General features: G+C 35.9%; 1 protein-coding gene across 1 annotated transcript in view; it reads right to left on the bottom strand.

Moving 5' to 3' along the window:
* Nucleotides 1-13050: 13050 nt before the first annotated feature.
* The window catches only part of KIF6 (kinesin family member 6), a 76153-nt gene continuing 68059 nt past the window's right edge, over nucleotides 13051-21144 (bottom strand). Inside the window, exons 7-9 of the mRNA XM_087965477.1 lie at nucleotides 19547-19636; nucleotides 18863-18969; nucleotides 13051-13769 (exon numbers count right to left, since the gene is read on the bottom strand). Of these exons, the coding sequence (XP_087821603.1) occupies nucleotides 13753-13769; nucleotides 18863-18969; nucleotides 19547-19636 (214 nt within the window). The 3' untranslated portion in view covers nucleotides 13051-13752. The remainder of the gene's footprint in view (nucleotides 13770-18862; nucleotides 18970-19546; nucleotides 19637-21144) is intronic.

Raw genomic sequence — 21144 nt, 5'->3', positions numbered from 1 at the left:
GGTTGTTGGTGGGCAGGCAGACCTGACCTAGTAGAGCCAAGCGTTATTCCATGGGTTAATGTTCTTCCTCCAAAAGGCATAGAAGAATTGCACAGCTGTCTTTTCAGCATACACAGCTAAGATCTTGTTTAAACAGCTTGTGAGCATCAGGTCTAGACAACATGAGACTAAAGCAAACAGATTTAACTCCCACCTCTTTTCTTCAGTTGGGGGTAAAATCACACTGGTTTGTGGCTGAATTTCTGGTAACAGTGATGCATTTTTGTTAACAAAAGACAGACAAAGTATTTCTCACATTTGGGAATTGGCAAATTGGGCTAAAAGACCTATAAATGGACTTAACTAGCATCATTGGAAGTTTCCGTCCTGCCAGTGACAAACAATAGGATAAGCTACAGTAGCAATCTCCAGCTTGATGCCTTCCCAGATGTGTTGAACCTTAACTTCTATAATTCCTAGCTTCAGTGCTGAATGATGCATATTTTCTTTTGTTTGTTTGTTTTCTATTTCTACAGTATTAGCAATTTGGAACATCATTTCAAATAGCAGTTATATAGCACTGGGCAGGAACAGGGCACAGCAACTCCTGGCGATATCAGAATTAGAAACCAAGTATCCTTCCAAAATGTGCATTTGAAAAGTCACATGCAAATAGGAAAAGCTGACATAAAAGTAATTTAGGGCAACCATGTTTAAGTCACTTAAGTGTTGCTAAAACTCACAGATAAGGTATCTTGCCATCAGATCCAAGACCTGTGGAAATGGAAAACCTGAAGAGGAACTGAAATCCTTCCCTGCACTGGGTTCACAAGAGAGGTTCAGGTAACCTACTCTATTCCTCTCCCACCTGTTCTGAGCACACATGAGAGAGCAAAAAGCTAAATAAGCAATATGTGTCCTAGTGCCAAAGTACAGTAGCAATGTGTCCTCTGTTATCACCTATGATAGAAGTGCTTTGTTACCATCTACACATATGGTTGCTGTGGGAAAGGGCTCTCCGCATATCATATACACAGACACAGCTTCTTAGTGTAGCTTAGGCCAAACTCTTCACAAGAAGAAACATCACTGTATACTACAATCTACACAGTGCCTAGTGGACAATGGGATTTTTCCCCCCACTCCAGGCATTAAGAGTTGTTAACCTAATCCTACGTAGCTTTTTCTCTGGTAATATCACACTACTAACCAGAGCATACAAAACATTTGCTAGACCAATACTCGAATACAGTTCATCAGTCTGGAACCCTCATTACGTATCTGATATTAGCACAATTGAGAAAGTCCAGAAATATTTCACAAGGAAAGTTCTCCACTCTTCTACTCGTTGTAGAATACCTTATGCCACCAGACTTGAAATTCTAGAACTAGAAAACCTTGAATTACGCCGTCTTCGGTCTGACTTAAGCATGGTATATAAAATCATACATTGCAATGTCCTACCTGTCAATGAATACTTCAGCTTCAACCATAACAACACAAGAGCACACAATAGATACAAACTCAAAGTAAACCGCACCAAACTTGATTGCAGGAAATACGACTTCAGCAACAGAGTGGTCAACGTCTGGAATACTCTACCCGACTCTGTAGTCTCTTCCCCAAACCCCAAAAACTTTAACCTTAGACTGTCTACTATTGACCTCACCCCCTTCCTAAGAGGTCTGTAGGGGGCGTGCATAAGCGCACCAACGTGCCTACCGTCCCTGTCCTATTGTTTCTCTTATTCTTTTATTTTTCTTATATGTACCCATTTCATGTATTCACAACTATGTATATGCTTATACTTATTATCTTGTAAACAATTGGCAAATCAAATAAATAAATAAATAAATAAATAAATAAATAAATAAATGATGCTGGTTGGGAATGATTATTGTTATTAATTTAAATTTTAATGGATTACCTGCCATGTAATACACACATAAAACTGGAAAATACCTTAACATGCAAAAACATATAAACATATAACATGCAAAAACATATAAAGCACAAAATAATAAGCACAACATTTTTTCAAAATATTGAGGTGAATACAGTTTCTTCATGTGCCTAACCAAGTTAGTATGATCTGGATGAATAATTTCTAATAATTTAACTAGGCTGCAGCCTTAAAGCTCTCCATGCTCCTCCTCCACATGGGGTTGAAAGCATGAGTGAATGTAAAACTGTTTAATACTTGAATGGGCCTGGCAACTTTATGGATTAACAAGAATCATATGTAATAAAATTGTGTGTTGCCCAAGTATCAATGACTCTTAAATAAACAAACTAGTTCAACATTATGGTGATTGATATTATGGTGATTGATATTATGGAGGGAGATACTCCAGTTGTTTCAATACCCAAGAAGCCATAACATGTAGGCTTAAAAGATGATATAGGGTCAGCTCCAAAGGTGGTATTCAGCAGGTTCTGACCGGTTCTGGAGAACCGGTAGCAGAAATTTTGAGTAGTTCGGAGAATCGGCAAATCCTACCTCTGACTGGAGATTTTACAGTATCCTTCCCCTGCCACGCCCACCAAGCCACACCCACAGAACTGGTAGTAATTTTTTTTTAATCCCACCACTGGCCAACTCTTTAGGGGCCCAGATCTTGATGGTCTGGTTTGTCAGTGGGGTTCTTCTCTGACTTGAGAGGCCCTTATTCTTCAAGTACTCTGCTTTAGGGGACCCTGATAAATTGTCAATTGTACGTTCATTGATAGATGTTCTCCAAGGAATCTCCAAAGAATCACACAATTCCTTGTCCTGGGCAATGGTTAAAAAATACATTTAAAATTTTTAAGAAGCAGCTCCAGTGGCCTAAAAGAAACAGGAGGAAGCAAATCAGGAAGCAGTGCAATGTGGATGTTTTCACCACCAATCTATATATTCATTGTAATTCATTTTGTTAGTCATTTGGAAGTGTTTGAATGGAAAGGTAGTATGTAAGTTTACTACAAGGGAGGAAGGGATAGAGAAATCATGGCAGTCAGCCTCAGTGATATGACTAGTACCAGAGCAGCTTTATTTAGTGAAATCCAGCTCTCAGTGGCTATTAAAAACATCTGAGATCATTCCTTGAATGACTGGCACTTTTTCATTCAAGGTCTGCAAATCACATTAGTCAGAATTTTGTAGTTAAAACCAAAGTCTGATTACTGGTGTAGAAACAAACCCATTTAGTCAGGTGAATGGCAGAGATTTCTAATGTGTTTTGACAGGATTATTATCTCTAATGGTAGGAATGAAGTAATATGTTAAAAGAATGTTAAAGTAGCATGCACTGCTAATCAATCAATGGGAAATAAAATAGAGGTATTTTATAAAAATAACAAAGACTCCTACATAAGACATGTCAGAAGATGGTTTTACCATTAGGTTTTGATTGAAAGCAGACAAGGAGAAATATTTATTTTTAAGAAAACTATTGTCCAGGCAACAGAGAAAATATGTCAGAGAAAGACCTGAGGATTAAAGTAAACCACACAGCCCTAAACGTTTATTCAAAAGAGCCTAACTAATTCTAAAATTAATGGGGCTTCATCTCAAATAAACGGGGTATAAAAGTGCAATCTAAATGCCAAATTTCATTCTCAATTTGGAGTTCCTGATATTCTCTTGTCATTTATTGCCAATGATTTAGATTTTTAGATTTAGTCAAGAAAGCTAAAGATTAAACAAAAGTAAAAATTCACATTGTACCCAAAAGTATTTCATATACCCTAGCTGCAAGGGGCAAATGTCCTCTGATGTCTTTAGGTGGCATATAAATTTAATGAACATGGGAAAGTTTGAGTGCCAAAGTTGGTGAGACAAAACTTACCAAAATATAGGACAAGTGCTGTCCATGTTCAAGGTGAAAAATGAGTGGCAAAATTCAATTATCATATAAGGGTAGAAGGAGGATACACAATTTAAAACTTGGGGCTGTTGTAAAAGGACGTGATCACTTGATTCTGCAATGCCTAATTTTCTACACGATTAGGATTCTTGGATCAACAATAACAACTATATGCCTTTCCAAGTATTATCCTTGACTCTGCTGAATACTGGTTTTAGTTCCTAGAGAGGAATTTACTGCAGAGCATAAATTGACCAATGTCATGAGGGCACTGAAGGTCAATGTTTATTAGGTCAGCTCGTGTAACTGTAGCATATATGGAAGAAAGCAACTTGTAATATTGTCTGGGTTTCTAGAGGGTAGTTGCTTTGCCCTGGTGAAGCTCTGACAGGAAGAGTGAATGAGCACTTTGAATTGGGAAGAAAATGTGTAGTTATGGAATTCCATTTTTACAGGCACCAAACCTGCTTTGTAATAATAATAGACAGTAAGTTCTAATTCTAATATATGGTTAGCATAGGGATTGTTTCTTTTAATACAAATATCTCCAAGAAAACTTTGGAAAAACCTCAGCCCTCCAGTATGTGATACTTTTCCTTTTTTGCATAGGTTTTCATTAAGCATTCATTCATTCATTCATTCATTCATTCAAGTAGCCCTTGTCCTTCAATGTTAAACCCACTTTCTGGGTATAAAATATTATAGGGAGGAGGAATACAAATATTTTGCTCAAGGAGGAAGGATTAATAACTGCCTTTGGAATCTGCATGCTTGCTCCTTCATATTTGTTCATTATCATAACAGTCATGATGTTTTCTTGGCTTGGCTGATGCCTCTGCAGTTCTGTTAATGCAAGACATTTCTTTTATTCATTCATTCATTCATTCATTCATTCATTCATTCATTCAATTTCTATGGCTGCCCATCTTAATAACTGGGCAGTTTGCATGCTCATACCATGGACGTCATCCCAGATCAGCCTTATGGTGATTGGCTTGGCTTGGTGAACATCACATAGCCTTTTGGTGTCTGCTCTTAGTTTTGACTTCTTGTACAAGTCAATTTTATCTCAAAAGGCTGTGCAGGAGAATTTTTAGGGACCATATGCCATACTTTCACACATAAATTGATCCCAACAAGGTGAATATGCTATTTTTCACCATTTAAGTACTCAGCATCTACATTAATCCATTCCTTGACCTTCACACCTTGACGTTTCTGCTTTATGCTATGCAATTATATTTTTTTCATTCATTGGATTTATTTCAGCAGTATTTTCATTAGAGGATAGCAGCTCACCACAAGAAATCACAAGGATAACTTATTTTTTAAGAGTATAGCTCCAACTCAGCTGAGATTATAGTTGTTCCTTCAGTATAACCAAATGTTTTTAAAATCACCAATTTAACATGGTTTTTCATTGTGACTTATAGCTCGCGTGCTCACCAAACCAGGTGTTACACTGTTTGAATTGCACCACTCTGTACTATCTGTGCATAAACAAAGAATTTTGATTTTGAAACAATTTTTTTTCTCAGATGGATTCCTGTTGCTTATATTTCTTTCTGCATTATCCTATTTGCTATAGATGTTAGTAGTAAATAGCAAATTCCAAAGGCTACTCACCAAGCACAATTATCTGGAAGTACAGGCACAAATTATTGCATCCTAGTAAATATTATTGTATGAAAGCAAAGAAAAAAATTTGCAATATCATTTCCACTGGAGTTTTTTTCTACATGGGAATAAAATGAATGCAAATCTCAGAAGATTGCAATTTGTATAAGTCCCATTCATTTGAATAGAGCTTGTTCAGAAGACATTCTTATCATTTTTTCTGCTGGTTATTATATAAGAGACATTAGATAATAATCATAAATATAGTGAATATATATAGAACATAAAATCAGAGCTGGAAGAGTCCTAATTTGATCCTGGACAAATGGTTATCCAACCTTTTCTTGATATATACCAGTAAAATCTCAAGTTCATGGACCATTCAAAAGAAGGGAATTCTTTTAACTTCTGTAGGTCTGTTGAATCTGATTTTATGTTTTGCATCCATCATTTTTTTTATTTTACAATCAACATAATCATATATAATTAACATAAACAGCTTCATTTGAAATAAAAATTTGACACGATGTGTGTAAAATCGGAACAAAAATGTTTCCATTGTATCCAAAGTCCACTGAATTAAATTTATTTTAATTACTAATACATATGTCATTTAATTATAAAGTTTACATTGTTTCTATCCCCTTTCCTGCCCACATTTGGCATGCATGCCACCAAAAAATCTCAGAGAGCAAATAATTTTACCACTGCACTTTCATCTGAAAAACGTTAATGTTTGAAAGGGTTCCTCTGTAATAAGGCAGCTTTCAGTAGTTCCAAAGACTTTCTGTTCCCAATTGTGTTCTTAAATTGTGTGCAAAAATCATTTCCTGGTCTAATCAAGCGGATGGATGACTAACAAACACTGGATCCTAGAATCAATCAGCCAGTCCAGAAAGTAGAATATAGATCTTTTCTCCATACCCATCTTCCATCCTGTCATAGGAAACCTGAGTGAAAGAGGAAAACCAGGCAGTATCAAAACAGTATGACCACCTGCTGGCATTTCTGATTCCTGTGTCTTCTGCTGCAGTGGCTCATTCAGCCTCCTTACACAGACATTATGAGTGGAAAGCACCAACACACTTTCCTGAAATATTGCTCACACAAGACAAGCCTCCTACTTGTATTGCTGGCCAGAAACTGGGATCTTTTCTTGGGGCATTTGCCTTTACACCGATGCATATAACCAACCTTTTTTTCCCCTTAAACTTTGAAACCAGAGAGATGGAATTTAGTAGACGGCAGACAGCATATATCATTTTGAATATAAATCTATGCATTCCTCCTACAACTTTGCCAGAGCAGGATTTGGATAGCTCCTAAAGCTAATGTACTGTAAACTATATAGTTGTCTAAAGGACAATGTCCCCAAGTTCAATTCCTAGTAGAGGATTTTAATTCAATATGTATGTCTGGTAAGTCTTGAATAGAATAAAACTGCTGGTGTGTTGTTCCTCCATCTGGTTGCTCTAGATTATGGTTGAGTGTATTGTCTGATTTCAGGAACAGATTAATCCAATAATCCCATTAAACATGTAGCTTTTAAGTACTAAATACATTGGAGTGTAAACTGCCTGTCAACTGGATTGAAAAGTGATATATTGGTATACCACTAGTCCATTGGAACATATAACTGCATACACAGAATTATTTTAGTTCTGGTGTATTTTTAGGGGAAAAAATAATCACCTGGAAACTTCTTAGAAAAGGCAGGTACCTTTTCTCTCACCTCTTCTTCAGTCTATTTTTCTCTCCAGTCCCTCATGGTACCATATCTTGATTAGCCATTTGGACAAGCAATTGAGCACCAACAAAGACTGACATCTCCATTTACATCTAAAGTTCAAACACCAGTATGTGACACACACCCCCCACCCAAAATAAGGCTGTTCTTGCCAAATGTATGCTTCCTGTAGCCTAGAGTCTAAAGAAGAGGGACTGGAATGAAAACAGAGCCTAGACATTACAGTTGTAGCTTTGATTAGACTTTTCATTCTTCTGCTGAATTATCAATAAGGAAACTGAAAGTTCCCCTCTTGTCTGCAGTTGTGCTGCCTCTACAATGAAAACAGAAACCTACAGAGGTACAAAATAAAAAACATATTTCTCTGTTAAAGCTCTGGGACTATATAGTAACATTGTTTGTCTAAGCATCTTCATTCTGGGATAGACAATGACTGGATGAAGCTAGTAATCATTAGTTTGGACAACCTCTGTGAACCCAGAATAGCTGCTCTCAGTTCATTGCAGTTTCATTGACTCAGTGTTGTCCTATGTCTTCAGATCCAATTGTTTTATTTTTGTAACAGATTTGCCATATTTTCTATTTCAGCACAGAGAGACCGATGATTTCTCATTTTAAATCTCCTAAATTTCTTTTAAGAGAATCAATTTTGAAATTCTTCATTAGGAATAACTGCAGACTAGTTAATTGCTTGTTGATTGGCATCAGACATTGCAACTGAAGCCCTTTGGAAATATTTTAAGTGCGCAGATTGGAATGAAAAATGGAAAATGTTTTCTTCTGGAGGTGGTTTTTAAATAATACATCTCCATTGGAAGCAATTAGATATATTTCTGTTGGGTTGGAAGCATAGCAAGGAACTGGGAGTGGGCCTGGGGTCTTCAGTCTGTTTTTGCAGCCTCCACCCTACACATACTGAGGGTTTGTCAGATTCGCTTTCCCCAAAGGACTAGCCTCCTATCAGTTTCTGGTGACTTGATGGAGGGAAGCTTAATTACTGATTTGTATTTATCCAACACTGAAGCAGGATACTTATCTACTAAAAATGAGAACAACCAAAGTTGTAAGGAAACCCCAGCAAGGAATGAAAGAGAAACTTTAACTGTTAGATGGAGCCTTTGCTGGATTGTACTTCATTTCAACATCAAAAAAGGTTGCTATGGAAAAAAACAGGAATTTTGTATTCATTTCCAGTGAAATATAAAAAGCAGGCACCTCCCCCATATAAAAAAGCACACACACCCCCCTGATGATATGCTTAGAATGTGTCCTTTGGGCTGTCATGGTTAAGCTATTAGAAAAAGGAAAGAAAGGATAAAGCTATGAACCATGTTATAACAGCGAAATATACCATGTGAGTGGCTTTTGTTGAAGGCTTGCAGATATAAGGAAGGAAGCTACAGCCACAGCCTGGACTGGGAAGCTGGACTCTTATGTTGCACAGAATTTCATGTGAAGCTGTAACTAATGAAACTCTGCTCAACACTTCCTAACAATTCAACTCACTATGTCAGGGCTCTTTTCTGTTTAGGTTTGGCATTGCCAATGGAAATTGTGTTGTCTTTTGGAACATTCTACCATCTAGGACAGGAGTATCAAACTCGATTTCATTGAGGGCCACATCAGGGTTGTGTTTGACCTGGGGGGGCGCTGGAGTGGGCTTGGCCAGTGTAGGCATGGCCATTTTGACATCATTCATGTCAGGGGCACCTGGGGTGGCCTGAGCACTCTGACAGCAAAAACGGAGCTCAGGAGGGCTGCCCGCGACCCTCGCGAGCTCCATTTTCGGTTGCAACAGTTTCCTGCAATCCTCTGCCAGTGAAAACAGAGCTTCACTTTGTGCAATTCCAGCTGCTGACTAAAAATGATAACCATACCCTCCCTTTGTTTAGCAATTGCAATTTATTCTAGCATCTTAGTCATTAAGCAAAATGGTTGCTAATGTGCACGAGACAGAATATGAAGATCACTGGTTGCTGTCATCCCCTTTAGGTGAAATTCCCTAGTTCCGTGCCTGGCCCTTTTTTCTTTGGTTCTTCTCCTGTCTCCCACACACCCCATGGAGAGATTGCACAATCATGAGCTGCTTTTCTTTGCAGTGTGACCTTCATTAGCTCTGTCCTCTTTCAGTGGTTGTGTGAAACTGATCCCACCTTAATCAGTTTCACGCTGAAGGTGTGTCTGTTGTGAGGCCATGAAATTTGGTGGAAATATACATATTGTGAGAAAATGATTTTTAAAAAATATTACTGTTTACTATAGCCATATTTAATAGAATAGTCACTAATTTAGGAGTGGCTATATGTACAGGATTACTCACACTCAGACTACCAAATGTGTTTGTGAATTGCTTTGGTTCAAGGAGTAGCTCCATTAGATGTATCACCAAGTTTACTAAATTTAACTGAGAATGAATTTGAACTATTTTTGAATTCTTCATTTGAAGAACATGGGAGGTGGAATCATAATGCTGATTTTAAAACGTAAAATTAAGTATTTTTAAGACATACAAGTAATTATGTCACAGATGGGAATTTCGGAAGAACATAAGGTAATCAGGAAAAGAAAACAATATTAAATGCTACAAAATTATGACAAGGAATAAATATAATATACTCCACAAGGCACATTTTGGCTGATCCAGTTGCAGAAAAGTATTTGGCTAAGATATCAAAAGTATAATTCATTACACAAATTCATATCATTGTAATTTTGGGATTTGAGATTCTTCCCAATATATAAATGATTTCAAATATGATTGATCTGTAAAATTAATATTTACACAAAACTTGAACAATTAAGAGCATTCTATAATATTAACAGTAATATAACTATAATGAGGATAATATCAGTATTACATGAGGATAATAACAATAACAACAATGGAAGCTTGGGGGACAAAACCTGCATTCTTTTTAAATTATTTACACAGGACCAACGGGGATGTTTTTCTTTAAAAAAAAAAATAGTTCTGCTAGAAATATAACCTCAATTTCTGATTTAACAAAGGCATATTTTGAAATAGAAACCAACCAGCAAACATAGTAGCTCTTGCATATTTAATGGAATGCCTCAAGAACTCCCTGCTTTGGTCAACACAATATATATATACTTACTTATAAGCTACAAGTAATTCAGATCTTTATTAATGATTTCAATATATTAGTTTGAAATTATAGCCATATGCATTCCCTTTTTGCTTTCCTTTTGCTCCTCTTGCCAATAAGAATCTCAGAAGGGAAAGGTGAGTGTGACCTTTATAATCCTTGTTCATCTCAGCACTCTGTGTCTTTTCATCCAGGGTTTCTCTGCAAACAAAGCAGCAATTTGCTCTGGCTGGAAACGATAAATAGTGTTTACTATATTGACAAGTTTAAACAGCCATTGGTTAGATATCATAGATGCTGGTTAGTATTCAGCATGCATGAGAGATTATTTACTAGGAAAACTTTTCCACTGGCAATTAAGCTGACTGAAACACAAATATAAGCCTATGCTTAGAATTGCAGCTTCTGCTCTGTAAGCACTGAATGGTTTTTCCAAGGAGTAGGGGAATAATTGAAGTCATTTTTGTATGTACATTGAAAAATGCAATCCTATGCATGTTGCCAGGGTGTAGGCTCAATTAAGCATCGTGGGACATTACTAAGTCAACATATGTCTCTGCTACATGATGAAAGATCCTTACACATTTAGCAGTTATCCTTTTTAAACTATGGCATTTTCTTCTAAGTAAATGTACTGAACTGTAAACATCCCTCAGGAGTACGTGGAACTATAGTATATTTATATAGAAAATGTAGGGAGAAATCTAAAACTGTTTCATATGCCTCCTCCTCCTCCTCCATTAATGGGCGGGATGAAAGAGAACAAGGTGAAACTGAATTCAGGAAAAGTGGAAGTTTCCTGTTGGTTAATAGGAAACTGGAGATTCAGCCTGATTTGGACGGAGTTAAAAGATTTATCATCTGGAAATTCTCATCAATTCTCAGCTGTTTTTGGATTTTTATAGCAAGGGCCACTTTTGTAAAATTAGAGGTAGTATGTCAGTTGCAACTATTTCTGGTCAGATTTAGTGATAATTATCCATGCCTAGATTAGATTTTGTGTAGATTGCTGCAATGTACTCTAAATGGAACTACATTGAAACAAATCTGAAAATTAAATGTGGAGCGTCATGTAGCTACTTCAACTGGTGCCAACTACAAGGATTATATGATGCCCTGTTGAAGGATCTGCACAGCCAATTGTCTAATAGGCACAATTTAAAATAGTATCATTGACTTTTAGAACTATAAATGGCTAAGACTATCAAAAGCCAACATATATCTTTATAAACCTGCCAAATTGCAGTAGATGCCTTTCTGATGTCCCATGTGTTAAAGGCTATCTTTCTGGGATGTAGGGGAGGATCATACTCTTATGTATTTGGCTCCTTCACTATTTTGAAGAATAACTAGGACACATCTCTTTCACTAGGTTTTTATTAATGAATGAACGATTGTACTGGTGTTAATGTATTTGTCTGAATTTTATTTGTTTGTTTGTGTTTAGATAAAACTCTCAAAAGGAAGTTCTCTGCAAAATGTAAGCAAAGCATCTCACTTCAAAATGGGAAGTACCTGCATCTTCTGAAAGGCTTGGCATGGTTGCTTCTTGGGCCTTCCTTGGTTATCCATACCAGTGCACTTGCCAAATTCATACTTTTCAAATGCTTTGCACAGTCCTGGTCTACTTTTTCTTGATCATTAATGAATTGTGTGCTCAAATTAAGTAGACTGGGGGAATAGAAACCAAATACATAAATAAATTCTGTGCCTTTGGAGAACAGGGTTCAAAGGTTCGTCTTGAATGGACAGAAAAAACAGTAGATAAATTAGAATGAAATTTAAATGCTCATTATTTGATTTTGTAGGAAACTTGGCATGATTTATCTCTTCCTCTTCTTCCTGTCTGTGGTCTCTGCACTGATTGACTGCCTCTAAATATGTTGCCTGATTACAATTCTGAGGCAGAAAGTCATTGTTCTGAAAACTAGTTGTGCACATTCAGCCTAATTGAATCCTAAATTTTCCTAAGAGGAATTATTTAAACATCTGTTATATGATCAGTAGCAGAAAAGGCTAATGTAGTGGAGAGCTATTAATCGAGCTATAGTTTCCTGGTTACGGAAAATAATAATTCTGCTTTATTAGTCTAGTTCTGGTCACTGCATTTGAAGGAAGACACGGTGATTTATAATGGGTTCAGAGAAAGGTAAAACAGCCTAATGCTCAATCTCCATCTTATGGTATCCATTTTATAAGCTCTCCCCTGAAGGAACATTGAGGGTGAAAATGGAGCTGGGAACAGCGGAGGAGCAGCCCCATTTGTGGCAATTTCTTTCACTGATTTTACATTCAAAAGACAGACAAAAAAGATAAGACAAGCTATCCCAATCACTTTTAGATGACAAATTGAATCATGATTAAAATCAGTTACTCTAATCCTATTGCTAGGAATCATGTTTTAAAATTACACTCAAGGCATGCACCTTTAACCACAGTATAACCCATGGTTATACTGTGGTTAAAGGTGGGTGCCTTCAATGTAATTTTCAAGGTACAAGTTCACATTTTATGATTCAGCAAATAAGATCTGTATCTCTTAAGTGACTGTCATTATTTTGCTTTAGTCTTATTAAATGAAGATGTTCTATACACCCAACATAACCAAAGGCCAGCTGTTACAAATATTAAAAGCACCTTAATAAAGTATCTTTCCTAGTAGTTTTAGGCCATAGATTCAAGAGGGAAAAAAGGGAATAAACATATTTTTCCCTTGGTTTAATTTGACTTATATTAGGCAATGGAATGTTCTAGTAGTTTTTATATTTAATAAAAGGGAATAATTGTTATTCAAATGACACACAGAAGCAAACTTTGAGCACAATATACTTGGACAATAACTGTGCATAGAAGAAAAGTCGTTCCATAAAGATGCCAGATTCCACACCTGAAAAGCAATTATAGAAATCTTGGGGGAGGGGAACCAACATAAGGAAACACAATTCAGTACATGATCCCCAAGTATGTTATTTTAAAAATGCTAGCTTAGTTAATAATACTAAATTACAGTAAGGAAAAAAAAGGTATTGCTATATCTGCAGTTCTCAGTGAGACATGACATACAATCTGAACCCTTCCCAACCTCCAAGTCTAATAAAGCATTCCAGACTCCAGTCCAAAATTATCAAATAAAAGTCTTCTGTGTTAGATACAGAAACGGGGCTCGGAAGCGATGACATTTGAAAACCAATAAAACTCCAATAAAGTGCATTTATGATTCCTATCAAAAGGTTTTTGGCTTTTTTTGTTCTTGATGTTCCAAGTTAGAGCTTGTTTCATTTTTTTTATATTACGAAAATAACGAAGACAAAGGTTGGATGCTCTTCCTTGCAGAAAGTCATTTTCTCGTTTCCTACCCTCCCTCCCTCATAAATACAGCTGCAATCCCATTTGTCCTAATGTTACAGTTACTTTGTCTAATTTTAAAATGAGGCCTTGCTGCATAAATCAGGGTTTACTTGTCTCCCAATCCTGAAAAGAGAAGAAAAGGCTGTCAGGCATGAATCATATTATACACATTGATAGTTTAATGACCATAAATCTTCAGAGCTCATCTGAAATCTGGTCTTTTTTAGAATAGTATTACTGCCACCCAGAGAGAGATTTTAGAGACTGAAAGTTGATTATAAAGGGCTCCTTTAATGATCATAGAATTGTGAAGATAAAATTATTTACTAACAACATAATAATATATCAGGACAGCAAATATATTAGAATGTAAAGTTACTCAAAACCGATAGCTAAAACTCCAGTTTATTTTTCCTTCCAAAGAGGAAATGCTACCGATGCAGTAGGATACTCCAAGAGTATAATCACACGACTATCTTCCTATTTTAATCACTCTGGTCTGCACATAGTTTTAGAAAGCTACAAAATGAGATTTGGTGTTCCTCAACTTCTTTTTTGGACCATTTGTAGAAGACATCACTTCCACTAACCTATGCATCCCCAGACTGTGCTTCTTTCCTATTTATGAAGTTTCTTTCTAGGATACACCAAATTCAGCCCCCATAGACCAAGAGATGACATATTGAAGATTGCATTAAAATGTCAAATATCAGAAAAAATGTTACTGTATTTAGGAATATTCAAAGGTCATGAGTTGAATGAATAAAGTTGTGTTTAGTAGAAAATGACAACCAATTTGAATATGTAATTAATATAAATTTAACATAAATATGGGCCTAATTTTTTGTATACCACTGCATAGTATAATAGGGCTCTACTTTGGCTCCTGGTAGCATTTTTGAATTGTTGAGATGTAGGAATAAAATAATAAGTTACAGTCTAGTACACGGGTGTCAAACTCGTCATGTCACATGACATATCATGGCAGTTTTTCCCTTCACAGAGCAGGGTGGGCATGGTCTGCGCATGACGCATCTGGTCTCTGGGCCACCAGTTTGACACCCCTGATCTAGTATTAATCTATGTCTAAATTAATCAAATTTTAATGTTTAATGTCTAAATTAATCAAAACCATTTTTCTTTCAGTATTTATTTTGAAGAAACCACATTCTGAGAAAGACATAGACAAGATTTCTTACTGCACTCTAAATAATATTCAGAATTCTGTTTATTGATGCAAATTTGTACATAGTATTTTGTATGTTTCTAACACCATGCAGACTTTTAACAAAAAAAATTAAAAATGATATTAAAGAGGGAAATAAATGTCAAAAGAAATAAAATTTGCATGTAAAACATGGAATCATGAAAATTAATTAAAAGTTATTTAATTAAAATAATTAAAAGTTATTTAATTGATAAAAATCTGAGCACTTAAGAAGTAGCTTGCCTGGATACCAAGTGAGCTCTTCTGAGAATGGCATTTAACATGCATATAACATATCCAATAAAAATGATATCTCTGACTACGGCCTGTTTATCTCAGATGGTAATACAACTGAGAAGTGGACTGTAATGGAATGACTCAGGTAGTCAGATTCAACAGAGTGGAGCTGGCACTGGCAGACAGATGGAATCTCAATTCAATCCCTGAATGATTGCACTCCGAAGCATTACATTAAATAGCATAAGAAAAAGATAAAACTTATTACAAATAATAAGCATGGCGCAATGGGCCAGAATAGAGATACACTTTGGAAGCAACCATCCAGGTAGGAGTGGAACTTCTAATAATTGCATATTTCAACATTTATTATGAAAAACACTGTCATTGATGGAATTTCATCCATGGTTGATGGACTGAAACCTGCTAGTGGGCAATTAGGTCTTGTAAGTTAACTATTTTAAATTCATGGAAGAAGATTTGTCCTTCCTACTGAAAAACTTTATGAATGGAATAGGGATCCTTTTCAACTATGTGGGTCAGTCCATGACAGAGATATGCTAGAGTTCACTTGTACTGGTTTAAGAAAGCCTATTGTTAAATTTTCTGGAATTTTGTGAGCTGGTTGAGGGCAGAGTACAGCTGCTATGACTAACATGCTGATCAGCTATCTAGCAGCATAATGGCAGCAATGGAACTGCCAGACAGTTGTCATACATTTACAAACAAATCACAGGTCTGTGAGAACTGTGGTTAAAAAAATTAATTGCTGGAAACTGGGTAAAGATCAGCAGAAATTTGAATGATTTTTTTTAAACAGTTGCTCTATTTCAAATTGTTCTGAAATTTTCTTTTGACTCTCTAAAATAAGTTTTGGAGAGCACAAATAGCTGCTAGAGAGAGGAGGGTATAGGAAGAAATTCTGTCATTTACTTCCTTAAAATACATTATTTAGAACACAAACTAGTGGTTCTTGATCTATTCTTTAACGCTATCATAGTTTTTATTATTTCAATACTGAGTACTTCCCTGCAAGAAATCTGTAATAATTGAAGCAGTCCAGGGAATCTATGCTATGCAATTGTTGAAATTGACTTTAGAATGGCCCTGCCAGTTTCTCTACTTATGTACTTTTCCTGTAAACATTTTTCTAATTATTTTACTATAATAAAATTAGTTAGGCAGACTTAAGGCCAGGTCTACTTTTGTTCAAACATGCATCTTTTCATAAGCTAAAAATGGGGTAGCTTCGAAATCAAGAGAATTTCTAATTATTCCATGATCGCTGGGGAATAAACATTAATTCAAAATTCATTAATTCAACATTAATAATACACTCAGAAAGAACTTCATAAGAAATTCATTAAACTGAGACATATGACACTTTAAGCTTAAGTGAGCAGAATATTTGCTCTGGATAGAGAAGAGTTTTGTAACCTTTCTATTTACACCCAACAATTATTGCTGATAACCAAAGAGATAGATTAAAACACTACTGTGGGATAATGCTAACACCATCTGTCAAGTCAGGTGCTAGCTACTAGCTTGATGAATAATGCTGTCATCAGCACTCAAGAGTAGATGGAAAGCTATTGCTTCAGTAATTAGGTTGCTTTTAGATATTCCGTATAATTTGTTCTTGTCATTACAAACCTCTATTAAAAGTCATCTTCTATTGCTTTATTAATAGTTCCCTTTTTTACCATTAGGTGATACTATTGTCTCTGATATTGAGTATGTTTCCTAACTTTTAATGACCAGAATGAAATGGATGTTTTTGTCATCTAGGAACAAAGTCATATTTGGAATGTGACAAATCTTGCAGACTTAATCCAGGACCAGGGATCATTCTACACTACGCAAATAATATAAGTTGTAACTAAATATGTTGATGCCTATGCAGTTAGGTCCTACTTACAATTACTTACTTACCTGTAGAAATAGGGACAGTCATAGGAATCAATTTATATTAAAATTCAATTCAGAATATAATCTAAGACAGGGGTCCCCAACCACCGGTCCGCGGACCGGTACCGGTCCGTGGAACAAGTCCTACCGGGCCGCTGGCTTGCTGGGCGCCGCCATCTTTTTTTGATCAAAAAGTGCTTCTGGTGAGGTCACCGGAAGCACTTTTTCATCAAAAAAAGATGGCGGTGCCCAGCTAATGCTGGTACCGGGCCGCGCCATAAAAAGGTTGGGGATACCGGGCCGCGGCGTAAAAAAGGTTGGGGATCACTGATCTAAGAGACTGAAATAGTTTGTATGAGCATAATCTAAATACTGTTTGTAAGGCTATATAGAAAAGTACACTATAAAAGTTAAATTTGGTTGATATGAATATGTTTGTATTGATTTTTACTTATCATTTTCTCCATTTTTATGATATTATCTCATCCTGCTTTGAGATTAGATTTGAGAAGTATCGATGGTTCACAATATGAATATGAATGTTAATTTCTTTTTTCTCAAAACAAAATGATTTTGGTTTATTCTAAGGAATGCAGTATGGCAGAAAATCCCGATGGAGCACTCAATTTGCTACTTTTCATTAATATTCAAAAAGATAGCTTGTCTTATAGAGATAGCTTGTCTGATAGAGCTTCTACCCACAAACATAGTTTCCAATATTTACTTGTCATTCTCCATATTAGCATATCCAGATTGTATCAAATGGTCTAAAGAGAATATTATTGTTTCCTTATTAATTCAATATTCTACAATATATTAATGTCTATAGAGGCATTATCAGAGATGCAAGATATTAAAATATACCTTTTCTCTCTGGTTTCAAGAATATTTTAAATTGTTTTCACAATGTGAAATCAGCTTTTCATACATTTCAGCCAACTAGCTAACTTTCGACTAGTCAGAAGACATGATGGAAACTCCCCAATTTCACAACACACGGGCAGCCTCAACCATAGTTTCAACTGGGATTCAACGGGCGTTCTAGACCAAGCTAAATCCCAAAATCCCAGAGAATTCCTAGAAGCTTAGCATTCAAGACAAATCAGCCATCAACATAGAGATAAACCACATTTACACACCATTCAAAATAGACAATTAAAAAAACTTCCTCTGAGGAAGTAAATTCTGAATTTAGTAGACAGTATTGGGTCATTCTCTTCTACCAGTTATTGAGTAGACAAATTGCACACTATGTTTTCTTCTCTGTAAAATGATTTCTACATCAACTCCTGTGAAGTGGTCTTGAATCACTCTGGTAACTGTATGCCTTCAGTACTTCAAAACTATCTAATTTCATCTTGACTTCCTACTGATTGTTCTCATGCTTTTAGATTCCAGTACAATGTATTTCTTACAAATCTCTTAGCCCCTTTCAATTTACCCCATCTCTGAAAAATTCTTTGTGAAAGATCTTATCTGGTTTTCTTTCAGCTATTTCCCAGGTTCACCACAAGTAAAATCTAGGACAGGGGTGTCAAACTCACACCCATAAGCTGGATGCATCACGTGCTGGCCTCACCCCTGCCGGGTTTAGCGAAGGGAAAAAGTCCTGATATGTCACGTGACGACATGACAACGTGAGTTTGACACCCCTGATCCAGTCACATAATACAATGGCAGAGGAAATTTGCTTTCTTAATGCCATCACAGAGAGAAAAGAGAGAGGAAACTCTGTAAATGATAACTAATATGTAATAATTTAAATGTAATTCTCTGATTTCTTTTTATAAATCTGGATAACACTGAATTTTTAAAGCTTATTATACAGATCACTTGGTCAACTAATACATTTAATAAGAATTACCTTTTTTATGTAAGAGGTTCTTTCTAGCTCTAATAAAAGCGATAATATCAGCATCAGTTTGACGATCTCCTGTGAAGGGGATGGTAGAACTTGGATCTGGTAAAATCCTGAAATAACCAAGTGCATTTTTCAGTTGTCTTTGCTGTTCCAGAGTTGAATATTGAACTTTCTTCTGCAGAATATTAATTTCACCTATCTGAATTCTGCTTTCACCTAGCTTAAGACAAGATTCATTGACAAGTTCCACTGAAATGAGGGAAGTTACCTATTATTTTGAATTCTAAAACATTGCTTTGGAGCATAGGTGTGTATGCTAGGAGCATCTTAAAACAACATATATGCTCTTCCATATGTTCCAGCTGTCTGCATATACCTCCAAATACCTTTATGAATTCAAATCTGAAGCACTGATCAACAGTGCACAGGAGACTACGAGCTCTCTTGTTTTTTCTTGGCATAATCTGTTTTAAAGAAGGAATTTACATGTAATCATTCTCCATGTAATCAGAAGCCCCAGCTGACTGCATATAATTTCCTAATTTAGACCATCTGGCCAATTTATAAACATCTGGATGTAGATATGACAATGGCAGCATGCACAGCCCCATTATCCCTCTGTTCTCTTGTGACAGAGGCAGCTTCAGTGAGTATTCTAGATTCTCAAAAGGTGTAACTACTGGATACCTCATTTCTGAATTTGAGTTGCTGAGTCTGCTCACACTGCTCTTCACAGTTGACTCTTCGTTGGAGCTGGCTCTGCTGTTATTTGGAACCCTGAGAAGAGAAAGTACTAAACTCATTTCAGGTTACTACAACAAAATATATGTTACAACTGGTATTTTCTACCCAATAAATCAATAGAAATTGAAAATAGTATTTAATTTTATAATTATTCCAATTCAAAAACTAATTTGGTGTGATACAGTAGGCACTATGATCACAAATCCTTCTTTTAAAGACTTAATAAATGGACACTGAGATGCATTAAATAACATTGTTTGTTTTTCTAATGCTGTCCTAAGGGAACAATAAGGATGTTTTCTTTGTGTATCTGAACAATAGTTATTCTGGTGAGGGCCTATGCTGTTATCAAGTTATAATGTACATTGTGTGAACATTCCATTCTGCAACCATATATCTAGAGAAAACATTTGCTTTCATGAGATTCTATACTATTCTTACTGTAATTTTCACTTTAACATTATATAATAATTGTTAGTCTAACCATAGAGTTTTTATTATGAAAATAATTTCAAACTCTGCTCAATTACCATTTAAATTCATGAAGAAGAGAAATAAAGATAGTGAAAACTTAAATATTTTGACAGCTGAGGCATCAAATTAATTTTGTCATCTAAATATATTTCTTAAAGAGACTTCATCAGTATATTTAGCATTGTCTTAAATAATAATTCAGTCTGAACGTTTAGTCCCTTTTTAAAAAACACTATAGCGTGTTCCATCACTCTAATTCAGTCTGGAAGAACTCAGAATAAAGTAGCAGTGGGGTTCTTTCATTGAAGTTAGCAGCATTCTATTTTACAGTCTGTGATCTGCCATAGGAAAAATCAAAATATGGAAGCAAGACTGTGTGCATTCTTTTTCCATCTTCCAAGCTGCAGAAAGTGTTGGTATCATTTTCTGATGATTCCATCATTGTGGTGATATAGCTGTATTTGCAAAGTAGCTGATGATGAAGATTTACAGTCATTTTAGGATTGCAAAGTAGCTTCCATGACTTTTTGAATTTTTTGCAACTCTCAAACGCAAATGTTTGATTTGGCAATGCATTCCCCAGATAGGGACCACAGGGGCTACCTGAATGAACAACCTGCATGCAGGATTAGCAGTCCACTCAACTATGTCTGCTGCTGAAGAAACAGTTGCAGCAGATGGTGACTGCCCAAGTCCACAACTTTTTTCACCATGTATCCCATGCTCTCTGGACATGGTTTCTTAAAAGTATTGTTGTAATGTTGATTGACAGAAAACAATATTTTCATGAAGGTAATTGAATCTAGTAAGATTTGAAAGTTGCTATCACACCATAGTTCATAAGTTACATCAGGAATGTAGTATTGGATAGCAAGAGGACGCTGTTTATGTTTAGTAATATCTTGCAGTCTTCAGTAAGAAGTTGATAGGCTGATTATTTTTTCTTTCACAGGATAAGATAGGTTAGGACAACAGGACAAGACAAGGCAGGACAGAATACTTTATTTGGTCAAGTGTAATTAGACACACAAGGAATTTGTCTCTGGTGCAGCAGCTTTCGATACAAA

Source organism: Notechis scutatus, chromosome 1 (genome assembly GCF_049901735.1).
Source record: "Notechis scutatus isolate UNSWTSFEM ecotype Mainland chromosome 1, rNotScu1.2, whole genome shotgun sequence".
Taxonomy (NCBI): Eukaryota; Metazoa; Chordata; class Lepidosauria; order Squamata; family Elapidae; genus Notechis; species Notechis scutatus.
Note: the sequence above shows the minus strand (reverse complement) of the source record. Positions and strands in the feature narration are given on the sequence as shown.